At 32.6% G+C, this 18,650-nt stretch overlaps 1 protein-coding gene across 1 annotated transcript in view; it reads left to right on the top strand.

Moving 5' to 3' along the window:
* The window catches only part of LOC149805296 (uncharacterized), a 174,025-nt gene that overhangs the window by 101,513 nt on the left and 53,862 nt on the right, over window positions 1-18,650 (top strand). The window contains exon 15 of the mRNA XM_089933924.1: window positions 17,905-18,049. Coding sequence (XP_089790050.1) covers window positions 17,905-18,049 — 145 coding nt within the window. The remainder of the gene's footprint in view (window positions 1-17,904; window positions 18,050-18,650) is intronic.

Here is an 18,650-nt window from a genome sequence, read left to right as displayed (position 1 = left end):
CCTTTAATGAAAGTAATTTAGCAGTCAGAAATCCTATAATCCTTTTGAAATCATTACACATTACCCAAAGTGTGAAAGCCATTATGAGCAGAAAGTTTAATTTCTTAAATCTTGACTCCTATCTGTCCAAACTGTGATTAATCAAAAAGTGGGTTAAGTTTATTGTTTGCTGTTAATCCAGCAAGTGGCTCAACTTCTGATCACCCCATTATTAATTCAATTAATGGCAGTTTGATTAAAGCAAGTTCGAAAATCATTTAATCCTTTGAAATGTATATTTGACTAAACATGTATTTAAAAAAAAAATTATATTTAGTCACTTTGCTTACTATATTGTACCTGAATCACCAAACCATGGAAACTGGAAGAGGTACAAACTGGAAAATAGAGCCAAAATGTATAGAAAACATTCTTGAAGAGAATGGGTCTGAAAGCAAAGCTCAGATCACCATGCAGTACAATGTTCTGGCAAACACACTAAAAACATGGTTGAAAAACAAGGAAATGATTAAAGATGGCTACATGAAATTTAGGTCAAAATGGAAAGCAATCTGGGCCTTCAACAGTGAAGTGGTTTAAAGCCACTAGAGACCAGAACATCCCTGGACTCAACAAATTAGTGATTATTCAATGAGAGACAATTTCAGTAGAAAATGTGCAGTACATACTGTGCTTTCAAGTTTCTTAAAGCATTGTTTAAAAATGAGAAAAGCAGTTGAAGAGAAGAAAAACAAAATAACTTCTCAAGTGACCTGTTGACTCATCAGATCTAAAATTTGTTTGATGTTGGACATTTTCATGCATATTGAAATGATGATGACAACAATAATATTGTCTTTGTTGTAACCCATGCAGATTATTAAAATGATGACAGTGATAATTTTCACAATTGGTCTTGTCTTTGTTTTATATTGTGCCAATGAAATGGCTTCCAAGATAGGAAACAGAATACATTACAGTAACTGAAATGGTACTTTGTTTTATTATTGTGGGATTGATGTACACTTTTACCTTTCATAACCTTTGGTTATTTGAACCCTGGTGTTCGACAAAGTTTTGTTCTATTCCCCCATACTTTGGATAATTGAGAGTCTTCTATAATAATAATAATAATAATAATATTAATAACAAAAATGACTTTATTCAGAGATGATAACTCAGTTAGTTACAGGAACAGGAACTAATCTAACTTGAGGTCTTCTGTTATGGACAATATATACAATATATAGAGCATAATGTGACAACAGTTTGGCTCAATGCTAAAGGACTGAGTTATTCTAAAAATCAAAGAGATATTCAATCTTGTAACACTTGTGCAAGAATAAGTGAACACATTTGAATAAATAAAATTTCACATTGTATTAAAAAATGCATCTGTGAAAAAAGTGACCCTGCTATAGCATGATTGTTGGGGTCCATAGAACCCAACCATGTCTTTGGTTTTTTTATAGACCAAACCAAGTTATAACCAACCAAGTCATTTAGCTGAAGAAAATGATGCATGTACCTAAAAAAATGGTGGGCAGTGGGTTTGATTAAAGGGGGTGTAAAATATGTGCTTTTGATTAAATGAAGAAAAACAAGTCTGAAATACACTTGTATATTGACAACTTACATTTGTGTAGCACAATCTATAATCTGTTAAGTACTGCACATACATATAATAACCATTCTATAATTTCAATTTAGATCACATGTTATAAAGTTTGTGCAACACTCACATCCCATTAGAAAACACAAATAACACACATTTTAGAAAAATGGTAGTCCTCATTTGATCTATATCTGATTGTCACTAACAATTCACTCCAATATTTTCACTATTAGCACATAGCTGGTGTTGTTTACATGCTGCATTTACATGTACTTAAATTGGCCTAGATTTTGGTCAGCTGGAGACAGCCATCATCTTGCTGAGGGATTGATGATGGGAATGAGGCTATTCATAAGGAAATGATAACATCTGAACAAATTATAAAGTTTAACAAACAGCTTTGGAAGATAACCCATCTTTAGTTAACTTGATGGCCAGGTATCTATGGTTTCAAAAGATTGGAAATTTAATTTGCATTTTATGCTGCCATTGGTAGTAATCATAAGCATAAACATTTTTTTCCTGCAAAAAGGAAACTTTCATGGCACAATAAACATGTTCCAGTTACTTTGGAAAATGTATCAATCCATCAGATTCCATTGCTTTTATTTAAGTTTGGTGCTGACTTCCTTTGATGAAAGATTCTTTGCTTTTATTGAACAATGTAGTTGGCTTTCTTTGATGAAGGTGTATGTGTTACTGAAGTCACTGCTAAATGACAGCCCATTTGTTATTGAGGTTGCAATATCAAATAATTGTACAGAATTGTATAGAATTGATTGAGACCAAATTTTTTTCTCACTTGCTTTGTAGTTTCAGTAAAACTATTTTCTCTGGATACATTTTTAAAAATGGAATTAGCTGTTGTGTGGTCGATTGTAGTAGTTACTATTCTGACTTCAAAGGTTGGTTGATAGTAGCTAGTCCGCTAGCATAGACCAGCAACTGCTTTTTTTTAAAAAAACATTTCTGGCAGCAGAGTGATGCTGCCTTCCATGCATGTATGTCAGAAATTTAAAAAAAAGGTCAACAGACAATGGATACACAGGAGTTCTATTCTGACAGGGATAACTACAGAAAATATAAGTGTTCTAAAAGATTTAATTCTATGAGTGAAGAGAAGAGGAATTTTACTTACCATCCACATACAAAAGTCAGTCTAAATGAATATATAATTACTAGAAATTATCCAATAGCCCACAATATTTTGTCTGAAAGACTAATGATGAGATAGTGCCTTATCCGGTTGATCTCTCCAAGCTGAAATATGAACAACAAAAAAATAAAAAATAAAAAAAGAGCCAAGATTTCACAGCATACAGTACTCAGGCTAGATGTCAGCATAAGTGGATATTGATATAACAATGCACTATTAAGATGGTCTGTCAATATAAACAAAGGAGTCATTTCTGTAACAATAGATAGATTTCAGTGCATTTTAAATCAAGTTTGCAGCTTACTTTCATGGTGCCTCTGAATTTCTCCACTCTAAACCCAAGATTGTGTAAAGAAGTTTAAATAGCCAACAGTGTTGCAAAAAAATTGCCAGATGGTATATTTTGTTGCCAATAAGGAAAATAATACTGCAAATTGTGACATTGGAGAAGCCCAGTATGATCAGTGAATACACTTTTTGCATGTTATTATTCGTACTTTTAAGAAGATAAAACTATTTTTCATGTGCGAGCCACTCCATGATCATCTTGTATTAGATAGAATTCATATGTGATCTCTTCCTCAAAATGATAATGACCTTTTACACATTATTATTCATACTGCTAAGATATAATTTTTTCTTCGTGTACGAGAGAAATATATGTATATGAAATTTTGAGAGCTACACCACAATTGTGTTACATCCAAATTCTTGTTATAATAGAGTGTGCTATAGCAAGATCACACTGTATATATTACTTAAAACTGTTTGACTATCTTAAAATTTCATTAATTTAAGATTTTATTTATAAAAAAGAAATGCCAGGAGCCTGCCTTATGTCACTGGGAATAATATTCCATACCAGTGGAACAATATTGTAAGCTGTTTTTAAAGAATTCCTTCTTTGGGTTTGGTATACTGTAATTTTTATTTCTAGCAGTTCTTAAATTTATAGTACCTTCATTATCTCATTGCAGAATTATTACATACAGTATTGTTTTGACCCTTTTAAAGAATATTCTTTCATATATTGCTGAATTTTTAATATAATTCATTGGATCCTGGAAACTGTGTACAGATTGATCTAGAATTAAATGACATGCCCTCTTTTGGAGTATTAAATGGTGTGTGATTATGTGTGTGTGTGATTTGGATTTTTAATGTAGCTTAACAATTTATCAGTCATATTGCTACGATGTCTGTAGTGTGGCAGTTTATAGCGATGTCTAGCACTGTGGCATCGTGCCGCAGACATGTAGCATGATGTCCCACCAGTCACAGTATCCTGACACCAGGTTGACCAGTCCTAACACTAACCACTTAATGCCGAGCACCTAGCAAGGCAGCTGTTAGTACCATTTTTATGTCTTTGGTATGACTCAGTCAGGGTTTAAACCTGCAACCTGCCGCATCCAAACATTTTGTTATTTTTTAATTAGAGGCATTACCCCAAATTACATTACAAGGTTTCAAATATGGCCAATTTTAAATTTTATAACAGGTAATCCTATACTGAAAAGGAATTGATATTCTTATTTTTTTAAGTAGCCTAAAATAAGAATGGACCTTGTTTTTAAATGTTTATTGTGAGTAGACCAAGTTAGATTGTTATCTACAAATGCACCAAGACATTTATCATGAGAGGTCTTATTAAGGTTAACATTCAGTGTTTTCCTTTATGCACATTGTGCATCTGAGATGCATGCTGGAGATATCTGATGTGCACATTTTGTTGCCATGCGTATTTTTTACATAAAGGATTCGCATAATGTGATCAGGATTTTTACAATATCCAATGCTTAGAATGAGGGATGGCATTGTGTATACTTTGAGCATAGGCATTGTTATGATGGAGTCATTTCCCCATATCTTGTGAGCTCTCATGCAATTTCCACTGAGCTCAGCAACATGTCGTCCAGACAAACTAACCTCAGTGCTTGTTGAACTAGAAAATGATTTCCAGAGGAAAATGGTGTGCACTCACAATCTGAAGCCAAGAATGTGAAAGAAGCAGAATACAGGAGAGTAACTGTGGATCTAAATGTAATGAAAAATGGAGAAAATAATTCCCTTGACTGGAATATGGCAAATCCATTGGGATTACTGGTGTGAATTCTGATTGCATGATTGCAAAGACTGCAAATGTAAATTATCCTTTCGTGACAGGATTTAAGAATTTTAATAAATCTGCTCTTGTTTGCCACAAGATATCTGGAGACCACATTATCACCCAAGACATTCACAACAAAGAATTTCAGAATAAAATCTGAAAACATTGGCCAGATGTGATTGGTCATATCAGTTTTGTTAAAAATATGTATCTGCATGTTGACTGACTTAGACATTCCTTGGCTACCATCGCTCTTCAACCAGCTTGAATGGCACACAGAGTTTGAAAAACTCAACCACTTGATTGTGCTTAGATATACTTCAGTATGGGAAAAGCCAATACAGAAAGTATCATATGACTAAAACAATTAGGCTTTAATCTGTGCAAAAGTGTCAATATGGGCTACCAACAATGTGCGATAATCTTTGAAATTTGGCCACTAGTTCTGGGGTGAATTGTCTGGAAAACACACATCAAGGTACTGCATATTCAAGCAGTCGAGCTTCAATATGACCATGTGACAAATATCAGAGTTAACATCTATGTTGTATTACTACAGTTTATGCTTGCTGCTAAAATAAAATGTGACTGGTAGTCATATGGGCTTTAGAACCTTACAGTTGTAGTCTGAGAATGAATTTGTTGGTCCCAGGTGCACAGACTACCAATTAGTCTACCTCTGGGTTATTAGGCAAATGCCAGGCAGGTGAGTGATCTCAGGTCCTCTTGCTTGGGCCTATTGATAAGTAACAATTCATTAAATTGTTTGAGAAATTGCACAATTATGTGTCCAAAATAAAACACTGTAGATATGTCATACTCAGCATTCATAGTGATACAAAGCAAGAAAATAATTGTCTGCTAGGCAGGTTTTAGCAACTACTTTCCTCCCAAAGGCATGTTGGGGATCAAAACAGTAATAAATAAAACTGTTTTATTTGTTATAAGTTTTGATTGAAAGATTGGTGTGCCCTTATTAAGGCATGTTATATTATCTTCAGTATGATAATTAGGATTTTATTGCATGTGTTTCTATATTAGGTTTCATTTTAATTTGCACGGCCAAAGGCAGTTTAAAAGCCACTGGATATCTTCATGCTATGATATAATTTTGGCGAAGGAGTTTCATTTTCCAGAGTAAAGTTTATTGAGATTAAAGAAGGAAAAATTGAGATAATAAAAGTATTTGATTGCAAGAGGATTTGGTTTATTGGTGTTTTGGTCTGGAGAGATTATACTATACTGAATTAACAGAATACATTCAAATCTGGTAAGTAGGATCATGTGGTAGCATAACAGTTATTTTATACATTGATTTAGTTTACATGTTCTTGATAAATGTGTCTGCATAAGACAGGTGACCTTCAAAGCAGGTTTAACTGTACATGATCAGTTTTTTTTCTTAGATTAGAATAGACAGTATGAAACATCTCTGGACAACTTAACAATTTCCATTAGAAACATGCAGTTTAGATAATGGCCAACTATATATCTGTTTGAGTGACCAATATGTTAGCCCACCAGGCTGCATGTCCAGGTGAGCTTATGGTATGGGATTTTGTCCATTGTGCATCATCCATTGAAAGTTTTCTTACTTACAATTACTACTTAAGATCCACTCAACAGAATTTGACCAAATTGAAAAACAGTTTGTTATGATATAAAATTTGTTCAAATGATGTCAGTCCACCATCAGAAAATGGCTGTGTTGCATATAGGATCCCAAGAGAAGGGGACATTGTGTCCCCCACCATCCCATTTGGGGGACATAACATTTTAAATGGACAAAGGAAAATAGTGGTACATAATACGCCTTAATAGTGCCTTAAAAAAGTGATTATCTTGTTTGTTTTAACAGTTTTGCCACCATGACTTTGTGATCTGCACTGCACATATTTTACTTTAACACTTGCGTTATTGCAATAAAAGTTTTATCATCTGCTCAAGTAACTCATGAAAAAATGTTTGAATATCTGGTTAATCTGAAATGAGCTGAATATTCTATTGCAGATCTCTTATTGAACTTTATATATCAGCATTTATTATAATAAATACCTGTGTATTTTACTTAAATAAAAGCAATGGAATCTGATGGATTGATACATTTTCCAAAGTAAATACCTATGTTTTCTAAATTAAAGATTGTTTATCTGCATAAATTTAATCTGTTTGGGCCTATTTTGACCTAAAAATGAATGCAATCTTCCTCCTTGTAGGGGCAGCTTTATCTTCCATATGTTAAACTAACAGTTGTTTAAGACTTTACTTAGTAACTCATTCAGCTACCACAAATCTAAAATGTTTTCATTACCAGATACGTTGTTTTAAAATTGATATTCATTGCCATCTTATAGATTTTATTACCTTCCATAACTTTAGCTATTGCTTGCACCAACAAATATGTGGATAGACATCCGCTATTGAAAAATTGTTGATGCATTTTTTGATTTCTTGTGATGAAAAAGTGTGCCCACAGTCAAGAGTTGGGGGACAGTGGAAAAAACAATTGCAAGAAACCTGTGAACCTGTGTTCAGTGTGCAAAAGCAAGTGGCGACCATTACTACAAATATTTAATTTTTAAAATGACATCTTAAATACTGCTTGAAAGAATTAGTCCAACTTTGACAAAATGTATCCTTGTATGATAGTCTTTCAAGTTTGTGCAAATAATGCTGATCCAACTTCAGCATTAGCAACCAGTATTGAAAATAATGACTTTGTCTCACAAACTGCATTAAGAGAATTTAAAAAAATTGAAAAGAAAGCATCAAGGTCTCTCACATTTGTTTAGATGATGCCAATCTGCCATCAAATATGGACATTTTTACTAAATATAGAAAGATTGTCAAATGACTTACCAAAACTGCTTAACTGAATTTTAAATTTATTCAAATGATGTTGATCAAGCATTAAATATGACTGCTATTACTAAAAGTTGAAAATCTTTAAATGACTTCTCAAAAATTGCTGAATCAAATTTGACCAGAGTTGACAGAAAGTTTTGTTGTATAGATGACTTTTAGTTTTATACATGTGATGCTAATCCAACACCAAATATAGCAACCATTACAAAAAAATCTACAAATCTAAAAATTACTTCTCAAAAACTGCTGACAACAAAATTGTACCAAATTTGATAGAAAGCATCCTTGTACAGTTGGTTCCAATCCACCCTAAAATATGACTGGCATTTCTGCTAAAGACATTTTTTTTGTACAACTGATACCAATCCACTATCAAATATTTAACAGCATTCTGATGATAAGGCATTCAGATTTATACAAAAAAATGACAATTTGCCATGAAACTTGGGTGTCATTGCTAAAAACCTTCATCAGTTTTTTCTCAAAAACCACTTTGAGCAAAGATAAAAATATGTTTGGTTCTTTTATCCCAACCTATTATAATGGATTTTCCATTTTATGCAGGGAAAATAATCATTAAAGAAGAAACTACTTTCAATAATAATAATTATATCAGACCAATGTCATTTGCCATATGGGAGAAGTAATATTTAATTTGACAGATTTTAATGGGATTTATAAATTCTGGATTGCAGGTGTATATAAAGTTAGATGTTAACAATTTCAGGCTCTAATATAATTACTTTGTCTCACATTATCTATTACTATAGTTTGACAAATTTTCATGGGGTAAAAATTTTCATGAATTTTGTTATTGCCCTGAACCACAGATTTAAAGACTCAGTGAAAAATTAGCTTACCGTATTTGCCTTCCTGTAAGACGATACTTTTTTACTAGAAAATCTTTGCTTCGTCTTATACTCCAAATCAATTTATATATAGATTATGTCATCCAGATTGCTTTATCATAATTTTCATATGGAAAATAATCATCCATTAGTACAAAAAATAATGTGTAAAAAATATTTCATTTTGAGGAAGAGATCATGTATGAACAAATATAGGATCCCACATTGAGTATTTTAAACAATTACATGATTGTCAGTATTAAAAATTAACATAGATCAGATGTAACTATGCCAAATCAGCATGCACCAGTAATCTACATTGTAATATACTTTGTTTAAATTTAATTACATATATGTGCATTAGAATTGACAAGTCAGAAGATGAAATACCATGACAAATACATATTCCATCACAATTTTCTTCTTGCACATAATGAGGTCAAGACTCTGCAGACCAGATCAGATTAGTGAGGCTACCAATAAGGAAATGAGGCTATCCATGAGTATTATGAATACCATACCATATAGTTAAAGGAAATGCCAGGTGGTTACTATTGTAAATTTCTCAGCCAGTGACATTTTTGAACTTGCTGATGGAACCAACACCAATTTAAAGTATATCTAGCATGAGCAAAGATCAAAAACAATTGTTGCCTAAGTACAGGAAGAGTACATGCACTTTAAACAAAATCTTAATTGTTGGGAATTGAGAGGTCATTATACTTGCAAAGAAAATTAGACAGCATGCAAAATGGTCATTCTTGGGATTTAACCTAATGGAGACTATATGGATATAACTATTGTGAATATTTAAACCCTGAAGGAGTATGGTATGTATTTTCATAGTTTACTTTTACTGTTTCATTTATTAATGTTTTCTTTCTTTGACAAAAGCTTCAGCAACATGAGGGCAATAAGTTTTAAAAAAGAATTTTAAAAAATCCATGAAGAGCTGAACTTTCTCTCTCTTTATCTCTCTCTCTCTCTCTCTCCCTCTCTCTCATATATCGAACCATATTTTAATTTGATCATAAGGTGCAAAAAGAAAAATTCAATGGAATACATATGCATCCTTCTCTCTCTCTTCCCCTCCACCCCACCCCACTCCCCGAAAATGCATTTTAGTATTAATGATGCAATTTCTCTATTGCTGGTAATCCAAAATAGCATACAGTGATACTTTTAATATTTATGAAACCAGATGTTATTAAAAGAAATATTGCAAGCTCACAGAAAATTGCTGCAAGCTTGCACAATCCTAAATAGTGTAATGTACAAGCTTATGCAGTCCTAAATTATATAATGAAGCCTGTGCAAGCCATAATTAAGTAGAAAACAAGCTTGTGCAACCTATGAAATTCTGCATGGTTCATTGCTGTAAAAATATTGCATGCAAAAGGGACATTATAGACCATTCAAAAATAATATATAATGCTCTTAATATATGATAACATTGTTGCAGTTCAGTTAGCAAAGAGGTTTTAAATAAAATAAATCTGAAATAAATGGAACAAATTTCTGAAGTAGATTCATGTACTGAAATACACATAGTTTAAAACAGACTTCTTTTAAGCAAAAGGTTTTAAAACTTCTTATAAAATTCTGCTGCTTATTCTCTGTTTTGTTTGGTAAGAAGCACATGTTGACAAATTTACATCAGATACTGAATTTACCAGATACTTCAAACAACTTGTACCATTATTTGTGTCTTCATGTTTTGCATTTGAAAGCATCAATTGTAAACTGATAAAACTTTTCATGGAATGCCAAATCCTGTTGTGCAGATTGCAAATGTGCTTTAATCTTTACCAGTTCTTGCAGATCATATTAAGAGAAAAAGTACTCTAGGGTACTTTTATTATAAGCCCACAAGCACTAAATACCACTTCACAATTACAGCTCCCACACTAAGTTGGCTCATGTGCAATTTAATATGCAAATTAGGTAGAACTCACATGACCATACAAGCTAACATAATGTGAAAATCACATGAGCAGGATCATATTCTACATATTATTAAGAGAAGATTCCAGAAATTTTAGACTGCTACACAGAAAGGCAGGATCTTCAGTGTAATTGGAATCTCTTACAGTTGTTTTCTTGAATATGTGGGAAAATTTTCATATTATTATTTCTTTATGGCTTTAGAAACTTTTTTCTTCACCGTATAGAAATCAACTTTGGGCAGGATGGTGTCAGATGGTTAAGTTCCCTCTCTCATATGACAAAATCATACACTATTAAGTGAAAAACAAGAATTTTATGAGCCATTTGAATATAGTTTGGACCACTACTTCTAAACAAATACTCTTAGAGTAAAATCTTGCATCCTCCCCTGCATCTTGTAGATTCAGATACCATCCACTGATTATGGCAAAATGTATTATGTAACCTGGACAAAATATCTGACTGTTTGGCAAAGAATTTCAATTTTAAGTGAAACATTTGAAAATTATTTCACAAGTCACAAAAACATTCTCTGAGTTGTATTTATATTGACCATCATTGAAAGAAATTCTAAATTTTAGTTTTACCAACAATTTTTAAAGGGCTATGACATATATCAAACAATTGGTATTTTATAACTTAAAACAGAAAAATTTACTCATTTGATACCTATAAGCCTTTAAAATATAGACTCTCTGCTCTCTTCTTAGAAAATTAAATATAAAAAAATTGGATGCAATGACCTCTGAACTTGTTTCATTTAAAGTTAACTGCATGAAGGCAATTGCTTAATTTGATATGTGAGAAGAAAAAAGTCCATGAGAAGAACAGAAATGAGATTAAGAAGTTTGCATTTAATATGTTGAAGGAGATGACTTTGTCATCTTGCTCCATATAATGATTGAGATGACAACTTTGCAGATCATGTGTGTTTAATGCTGCACCTGCCAAATTGCAGTTCTTGATGCAGTGTTGTCAGTTATTGACAATAGGTTATTTGCTAATTGATTGATTAAATGTCAATAACAAACAACATTGCATCAAGAACTGCTGTTTGGCATAAATCTGCAAAGCAACGTCAACAGTATAAAGCAGTCACCAAACCAAAGCCCGATAAACCTGCACAATGCAACAATCTTGATTTTACCAACATGACAACTCAGTGATTTTAAATTGTCTCTGGTGTTCCATGATCAGTTGCTGCACATTTATGGGTACTACTTGCAATGAAATTTCCTGAATGAACAAGTTAAATTGTGAGGTTTAAATGTTGAAAATGGAGCCTGCTTGAAAACTAGGCTGCCATGATAGTTTTGTGTTCTAGTATCTTAAATATGTTATGTGCATATTTGAAAGTTTGTAAACCAGTTGCAAAACTGTAAGCAACAGAAGTAACCACTTTTAAGGTCTTGATACTGAATTAGGTCTCTGTTGTAGAAAACTACATTTCATCTGCATGATTTTATTATTTTATTATTTTTTTAAAAAGCAAAATTCATGAAGCTTGATTATTTATAGAATGCTGGCATAATGGGATTGGTCTCTCTCTCTCTCTCTCTCTCTCTCAAAGAAAACAATAATTATATACATTTTATAGTTTTTATTAAGTATGAAAAGAACTGCCAATTAGTTTTGGTTTTGACAGCAGATAATAATGATGATGATAATGATGATGATGATGATGATGATCATCATCATCATCATCATCCTGATACTGTTTCACAGTATTCACAGCAACACTTACAGGGGCAGTTATAACATGCCTGATGATAAGACACTTAAGAGTCAGAACAACGGAATTTAAAATATGTACATATATAAAAGGAAGCCACTGCTGGGAATGATGTTACTTATCTGCTCACATGCATAAAAATGAATACTACCATTATTCATTTTTCTATTGCTGCCACATTGCATGCATGCACAGTGACATACAGTGCATATACAGTGGTCACTTTGATATATACAGTATCTTATAATAGATTAAAGAATACTTTGTTTTATTGTGATAGGTAAATAAGTTTGCTAAAAACATGTGGGGCAAGAGTATCCATGGATGGAACAGAATAAATCACATATAATCTTTGCAAATTGACAACCACCTAGAAAAACACCAATATGGGCATTTGATATTTATCCACATATTTGAGCTAAAGAAGCTCATTCATACCAGAAAATTAAATAATTTTGTTACATGTATTTATTATTAGTCTTTTTTCATTCTATAGAATTACATCTGTTTAAAGTGACTGTGTAAAAATGAGTACCGGTAATTGCTATGTTAATACTAGTAATCATATAGTAAAACTTTTACTAACATCAAGTAAAGAAATACCAAGTAATTCCTTTTATTGTTTCAAGTAATCTTTCAATCTCAAGCACAACAATTAAGTAATTCACGTTTTAAAATTAATAAATTTCATTACTTAGTAATAATCTTAAAGGAGACCAGAAACCAATGGAAATATAGAATAATAATAAAAGTACTATAGCAGAAAACCTTATTCTGAAGTATCATCCGCAACCATAATACCAATATTTAAATATTGGCATTTCTTTTAGAAGCTGAATTTCAGTGACCTCATATTCAAAATTTCCACACCTATTTGGTTACTTTTGGGATGTGACATCTTTTTTGCAACTCCGGCATTCCAACTGGGAGTTGCCAGAGTAAAAGATGATGCTGTTTTGTGTTGCTAACGGGTGTAATAGCACATTAAGAAAAGCCTGTGGACAACATTTTTTTTTTCTTTTCCAAAGATAAAGGCATAAATAAAGTATGGATACATTATTACAAGTGAGTCGATTTCAAAGCAACACCATACAGCACTCTGTAATCTTTACATTTCTAAAGGAATGTTACGAGAAGGATCCTGAAAAAAATGACAGCTCTAGGATATGCAAATGCTAGGCCTGGACTAAAAGTTGTCACTGTTCCAGACATACCGTTGGATATTTTAAATCCTGGGAAAAGTGTTAAACGTGTGAGTTACAAAAATAGGCAGAAAGCCGAGTAAGTGACCACAAAATGCAATAATCAATTCACACATCTTTTATCTACGCCAGCAGTGCTAAAAAATGTGATAGCCCGACACCCGGGGCCCCTCTAATTTTAGTTTGGGCCCATCCTGTATTCAAAGTGAGGTACCCATTGGTCTTGTTGGAGAAAAAAATTGTTTGCCTGAGGAAACTTTGATTGCGCTGATGAAATAAGTAAATGTATTTTGAAGATGTTGACATACATGCCTTAACATGGCACAATCTAAATCAAATCACCACTGTCCTAGGTGAAATTGAGATCTGATTTTAATCAAATGAAAGCTTTGCTAAAAATAAGATTCTAAAACCCTGACATGGTCTTGTTTTGAGAAAACACAATTTTCAGTAATCTTAAAAAAAAATAAAAAATTAAAATAACTTTCAGTCTATGCCTGTTACACGTAGTATGTATAAATGGTAATCTGTAATGATTGGAACTGATATAAAACTATCCCTTGGGATGTTTAAATAGCAGCAACTAAAAGAAAAGAAATCAGGTATAAAATCAAAGTTTCAAATTAACTGGCTGACAATAAAAATTGGGGGCAGGTGACTACTGACCCCACCCCTTGCCCCAATGTGTGAGAGCCTATGGGACGCACCATTTCTCCCTTTGATATGCCTTATTATCCCCCAGGGAAGACCCTTTTTTCATATTTTGGTCAGCTGTGGCTAAAGTGTATAATAGCTAAAGGTTAGACTTGAGTACACAAGCATAAGGCCAGTGTGACTAATTAACAGTTAATTCTTATCGATTCATTTATCATGTGAAAAGGACTGCCCTTCAGACATGCTTTTAGGAAATGATGTTCTACAATATGTATATGTAAACATCAGCAATTGATTGTTAAATAAATGATGCCCTATTTTGTTGTAACTTACGATGCCTAGGACCTAATTTTAACAGTTAAAATCTGCAGTCACAATTTACCACTTTTTTTCCCACATTTTATATCCCACCTTATTTCCTTTGGTTTAAGTCTTAAGGCATGTAACACTGTTTGCTGAATAAAATATTTATTCTGAATTAGTTCTTTGGGGGCACTGCATGGTATATTTTGTTTTATTCCTTCTTTTAATCTAATCATGGTAATTAAACTTTACATATACGGTAGAGGAATGTCAGGTGTTAACTGGCCAAGTTTCTTTGGCAGAAATGGAGATATGATTTTGTTTGCAGAGAAAATTACGCAGCATTCACAGTGATCATTCATGGGATTCAAGCTAATTGGTGACAATTTTATTTTGTTAATGCTTTTTTTTATATACTACAATTCTGATGTAGTGATTTAAAAAATCTGAAATTTACATGAATAATGTTTAATCTTAACATACTATTTAATGAAGAAGAAAAAAACCTGTCATGTGATATTAATTATTTTGTCACTACAATATTTGCAAGTGATAAAATAGAATATGGCATCTATAGATTGCATATGTTATATATATTTTTGTATGTTTTTGTTGTTTTTTTCTTCTAAGAAATGAAAATTGGCAGATATATTTAATAATAGGGATAGTATGAGATCAGGAGGTAGGTATGGAAATACCCCCAAAATCGGGCGGTTTTTCTCCCAGCTTGAGAGCTGACAGGTATGAACTGTCCAGGCTTGTGGAATTTCAGTCAGGGATAGTGAGCTTATTTAAGTCACCAGCCCGGGGCCTGTGCCTAAAAAATTTCTTTCAGCATTGACCAGTACAGTACATAAACTATTTATACCAGACATGTATATACTATCAGATTTGTCAATACTCTAACTGCAGCCTGCATGTAAAATACACTGTAATTGAATCACAGGAAGGAAGCTTCTTATTGTTTACATTAATTACTTATGATTTCTGCTTTGCAGATTTATTTGTGTGGTTTTTTGTGTGAAAAACTAATGCTTAAGTTACAACTGATGAAAACCGTTCTCAATGTCTTTTACACCTCCTTGGTAATGGATATTGTTTCACACACAAGCCAGTCCCTGTTTTAGTCTCTTCGCCCAGAATTCAGTATTATCTCTCAGCATTTCAGTGTTGGATGTATATTTTCAAGATATCAGACCTTCGGTGGTGTGTGAGTGTGTGTGTGTGTGTTGGAGGTAGGTACTGAATATGTCATTTACATATAATACGATTGAACCTCATCCTTCTTAAATGAATTTATTGCACTGTGGTAAAAAAAAAATTAATTTTTACATTGGGCGCCATCATTTAATCCTTATTACATTTTTGCACAGCACACAATGTATAAGTATTTATTTTAAAATTACATTGCTCTTTTTAAATTCCAAAATGTGAAATACAAGCACCTTCTTACTGTTGTACTTTTCTGCTATCAGGTCTTAAACACATTGTTAACACACAATTCAACAAATATAGTTATGAGCATATCTCGGAATCATATTCAACTTTTGAATGTGCGACCCAAATCTTGTCTCCTCCTGTCTGTCTCGCTTGCCATGTATATGTTTGTATTTGAGGACTGGCTAGTATTGTGTCACAGGACCATGTGATCTGTCATCTCATCAAAACTCGGAAAAACTCAGCAATTTATGGAATCATGGCATCTTCTGTGCTTTACATACATAAAAGGAAAATGTTTGTTTCTGGTCTCCTTTAAGTAATTTGATTTATTAAAATAAGTAAAATTGTCCAAAATTAGTAAGAATAATAAGTAATAAGTGACAATAAGTGATTTGTAAGTAATGACAAGTAATCAGGTAGTAAAATATTTAGTTAAATCAAGTAAAAATAAATTGCTAAGTAATTTTTTTATAGTGAAAGTTTTAAGATCAACATGTGATGACGACTTCCATCAATATAATCCTGACAATGATCTCCTAAGAAATGCTAAAAATGCTACTGATGCATATGATGAGAGTATGAATAACAACAAAGTACTGTGAAGGGACCGATTTGATGAGATGAAGTGCATATTTTGATACAGAAAAAAGAAATTTGTTCAGTAGTTTGAATTTTTGTCCATTTGTATGCTGAAAAAGTTTGATAAAGATCCTCCCTTTTTTAAAATCAAACCTCCTGACCAAATTTTGGAAATCTCCTGATCTTTGCTGACCTTGTTTTTTCTGTCACATGTAATCTATGGGACTATGAAGAAGGGACACACATTTTCCTCTTATCACAGGCAGACTCTCTCCATTCTCATGGAAGAATGGTCAGTTGACCAAATGAGTTTCTTCTTCATTAAATACAGTCATTATTATTGTTATTATTATAGTACATTTCTAGTTTTAAAAGATCATTTTACCAGTTTGTTTGTAATTGAATAAATCCTCTTCCTCCACTGATATTTATAATCTTGTTCTTCTCCGCACCTTATCTCGACCTCTTGATCTGCTTTTTCCTTTCAGTTTCCCAAGTACACATTTCACTCTTATTTCTTTGTATGGGACTGGGTGGTATAACACTTCTGCGGGCATGATGTCATTACAGTCTATCATGGAACCATATTAGGTTTTAGGAAAAAAGGGAAAATACTGAGATTTAAAAAAAATGTCAATTATACATTAATTACATGAATCTCTAGGTATTTTACAAACTTTTACATGAAAAAGCTGAAATTTTGTGGCCTGATTTTTCAGAGCCAAAGAATTGCTGATAGAGTATTATGATCAAGGTGCCCAGATGCTAATGTTCTTGTAAGATTTAAACATAATTAATCAAATTAAGACAACAAAAAGTTACACTATTTAGGAAACATTTGACATTTGTGTACAAGAGACCAATAAGCTAAAATCTAGGACTAAAAAAGAACATAAAATAATTTCTTATTTTTATTTCATATGTCACAATGAAATAGCCAGTCCAAAACAACTTTCTCTTGACATCTAACCAACTGGCATGTTGAATGTCATGCACAATTAGACCTCCATGAATTTGCTTTGGATAAACAAAGGCTTGTTTTCATCTACTGCCCTTTCCAATTTCAGGTGTGAATTTAATATTCTCTTGGGACAGATGAGTTAAGCATAAGATTGCTAATAGATGATAACAAAGTTGCTTTTGACATAGATGCAATTATCAAATCAGTAACTGGTTAACCAAAATAGTTGATGGGGCATGTCACTATTATAACATTGTGTAAAAACTGTGGCAGGTTATGCATCATGTGTAGTCACATTTTAAATATGTTGGTGTAATAATGTGAATCTTTGCATAAAAAATCTGGTGTTACATATGCTCAGTCTAAGTTTTAAATGTTAAGTCTGATGAAACAATGACATTGGTAGGTATAGACATTTCTTAGGCTGATGCATTCATTTACATAATCTACTATACTGTTATACAGTCTCAAGGCAAATGATCTGAATGCTTTCATGGCTGTTTTTTTGTGCAGGAAGAACTTATAATTGAAGACACCATAGTTGGGCTAGGTGGACGCAAGAATGAAAGTAATACAACAGAGGTTCCAGAAAGGGGAAACAGACCTACGAAAATAGACGAGGATAAAAAACCAGGGCAAGATATGGATAAGTACAAATGTCAGTATCATGTAGTTGCCACTAGGCAATTCATGCAATCGTTATAAAAACAAACCAGTTTATACTATACATAGCGTAAGTTTTATTGCCAAGATTCCAGATAAAGGTATTATTATGAATTAGTACACTCCCTTCAGTAATATGAGATAATCACTGCAGAGGATAATACTATGTGATTTTAAGTTAAACTGGGCTTAGAGGATCCTACCAATGTTGTTTCATTTAATTATTTTCTTTCCACTTGCATGATGAATTATTGGCCTTGATTCAAAGAACTTCAAATTGTGTCACACTAAGGAAAATCATACTTAAAAAAATGTCTGAGATCAGTTTGTTCCACTGTGATAACATAACAGTCTCTATAAATTAAATATGATGGTCACCTTATTCTCTCTGGCTAAAACTTGTATACTTGTATTTTTTGTCTGACAAGTCATATAAAATTAATTGCTTGCTGCAGAATGCTAATGTATTTATTTTGTTTTGCTCTAATGTTAAAGTTTATGTTTAAATATCTTTCACAGCTGATTCCAACAGTATGTACAGGAAGGTAAAGTCTTCTTCATTGCCGTCTGACCTGACAAAAAAAGATGGAAAAACT

The sequence above is a fragment of the Sinohyriopsis cumingii genome, chromosome 2 (genome assembly GCF_028554795.1).
Source record: "Sinohyriopsis cumingii isolate HCF-2022 chromosome 2, ASM2855479v2, whole genome shotgun sequence".
NCBI classification, from domain to species: Eukaryota; Metazoa; Mollusca; class Bivalvia; order Unionida; family Unionidae; genus Sinohyriopsis; species Sinohyriopsis cumingii.
Note: the sequence above shows the minus strand (reverse complement) of the source record. Positions and strands in the feature narration are given on the sequence as shown.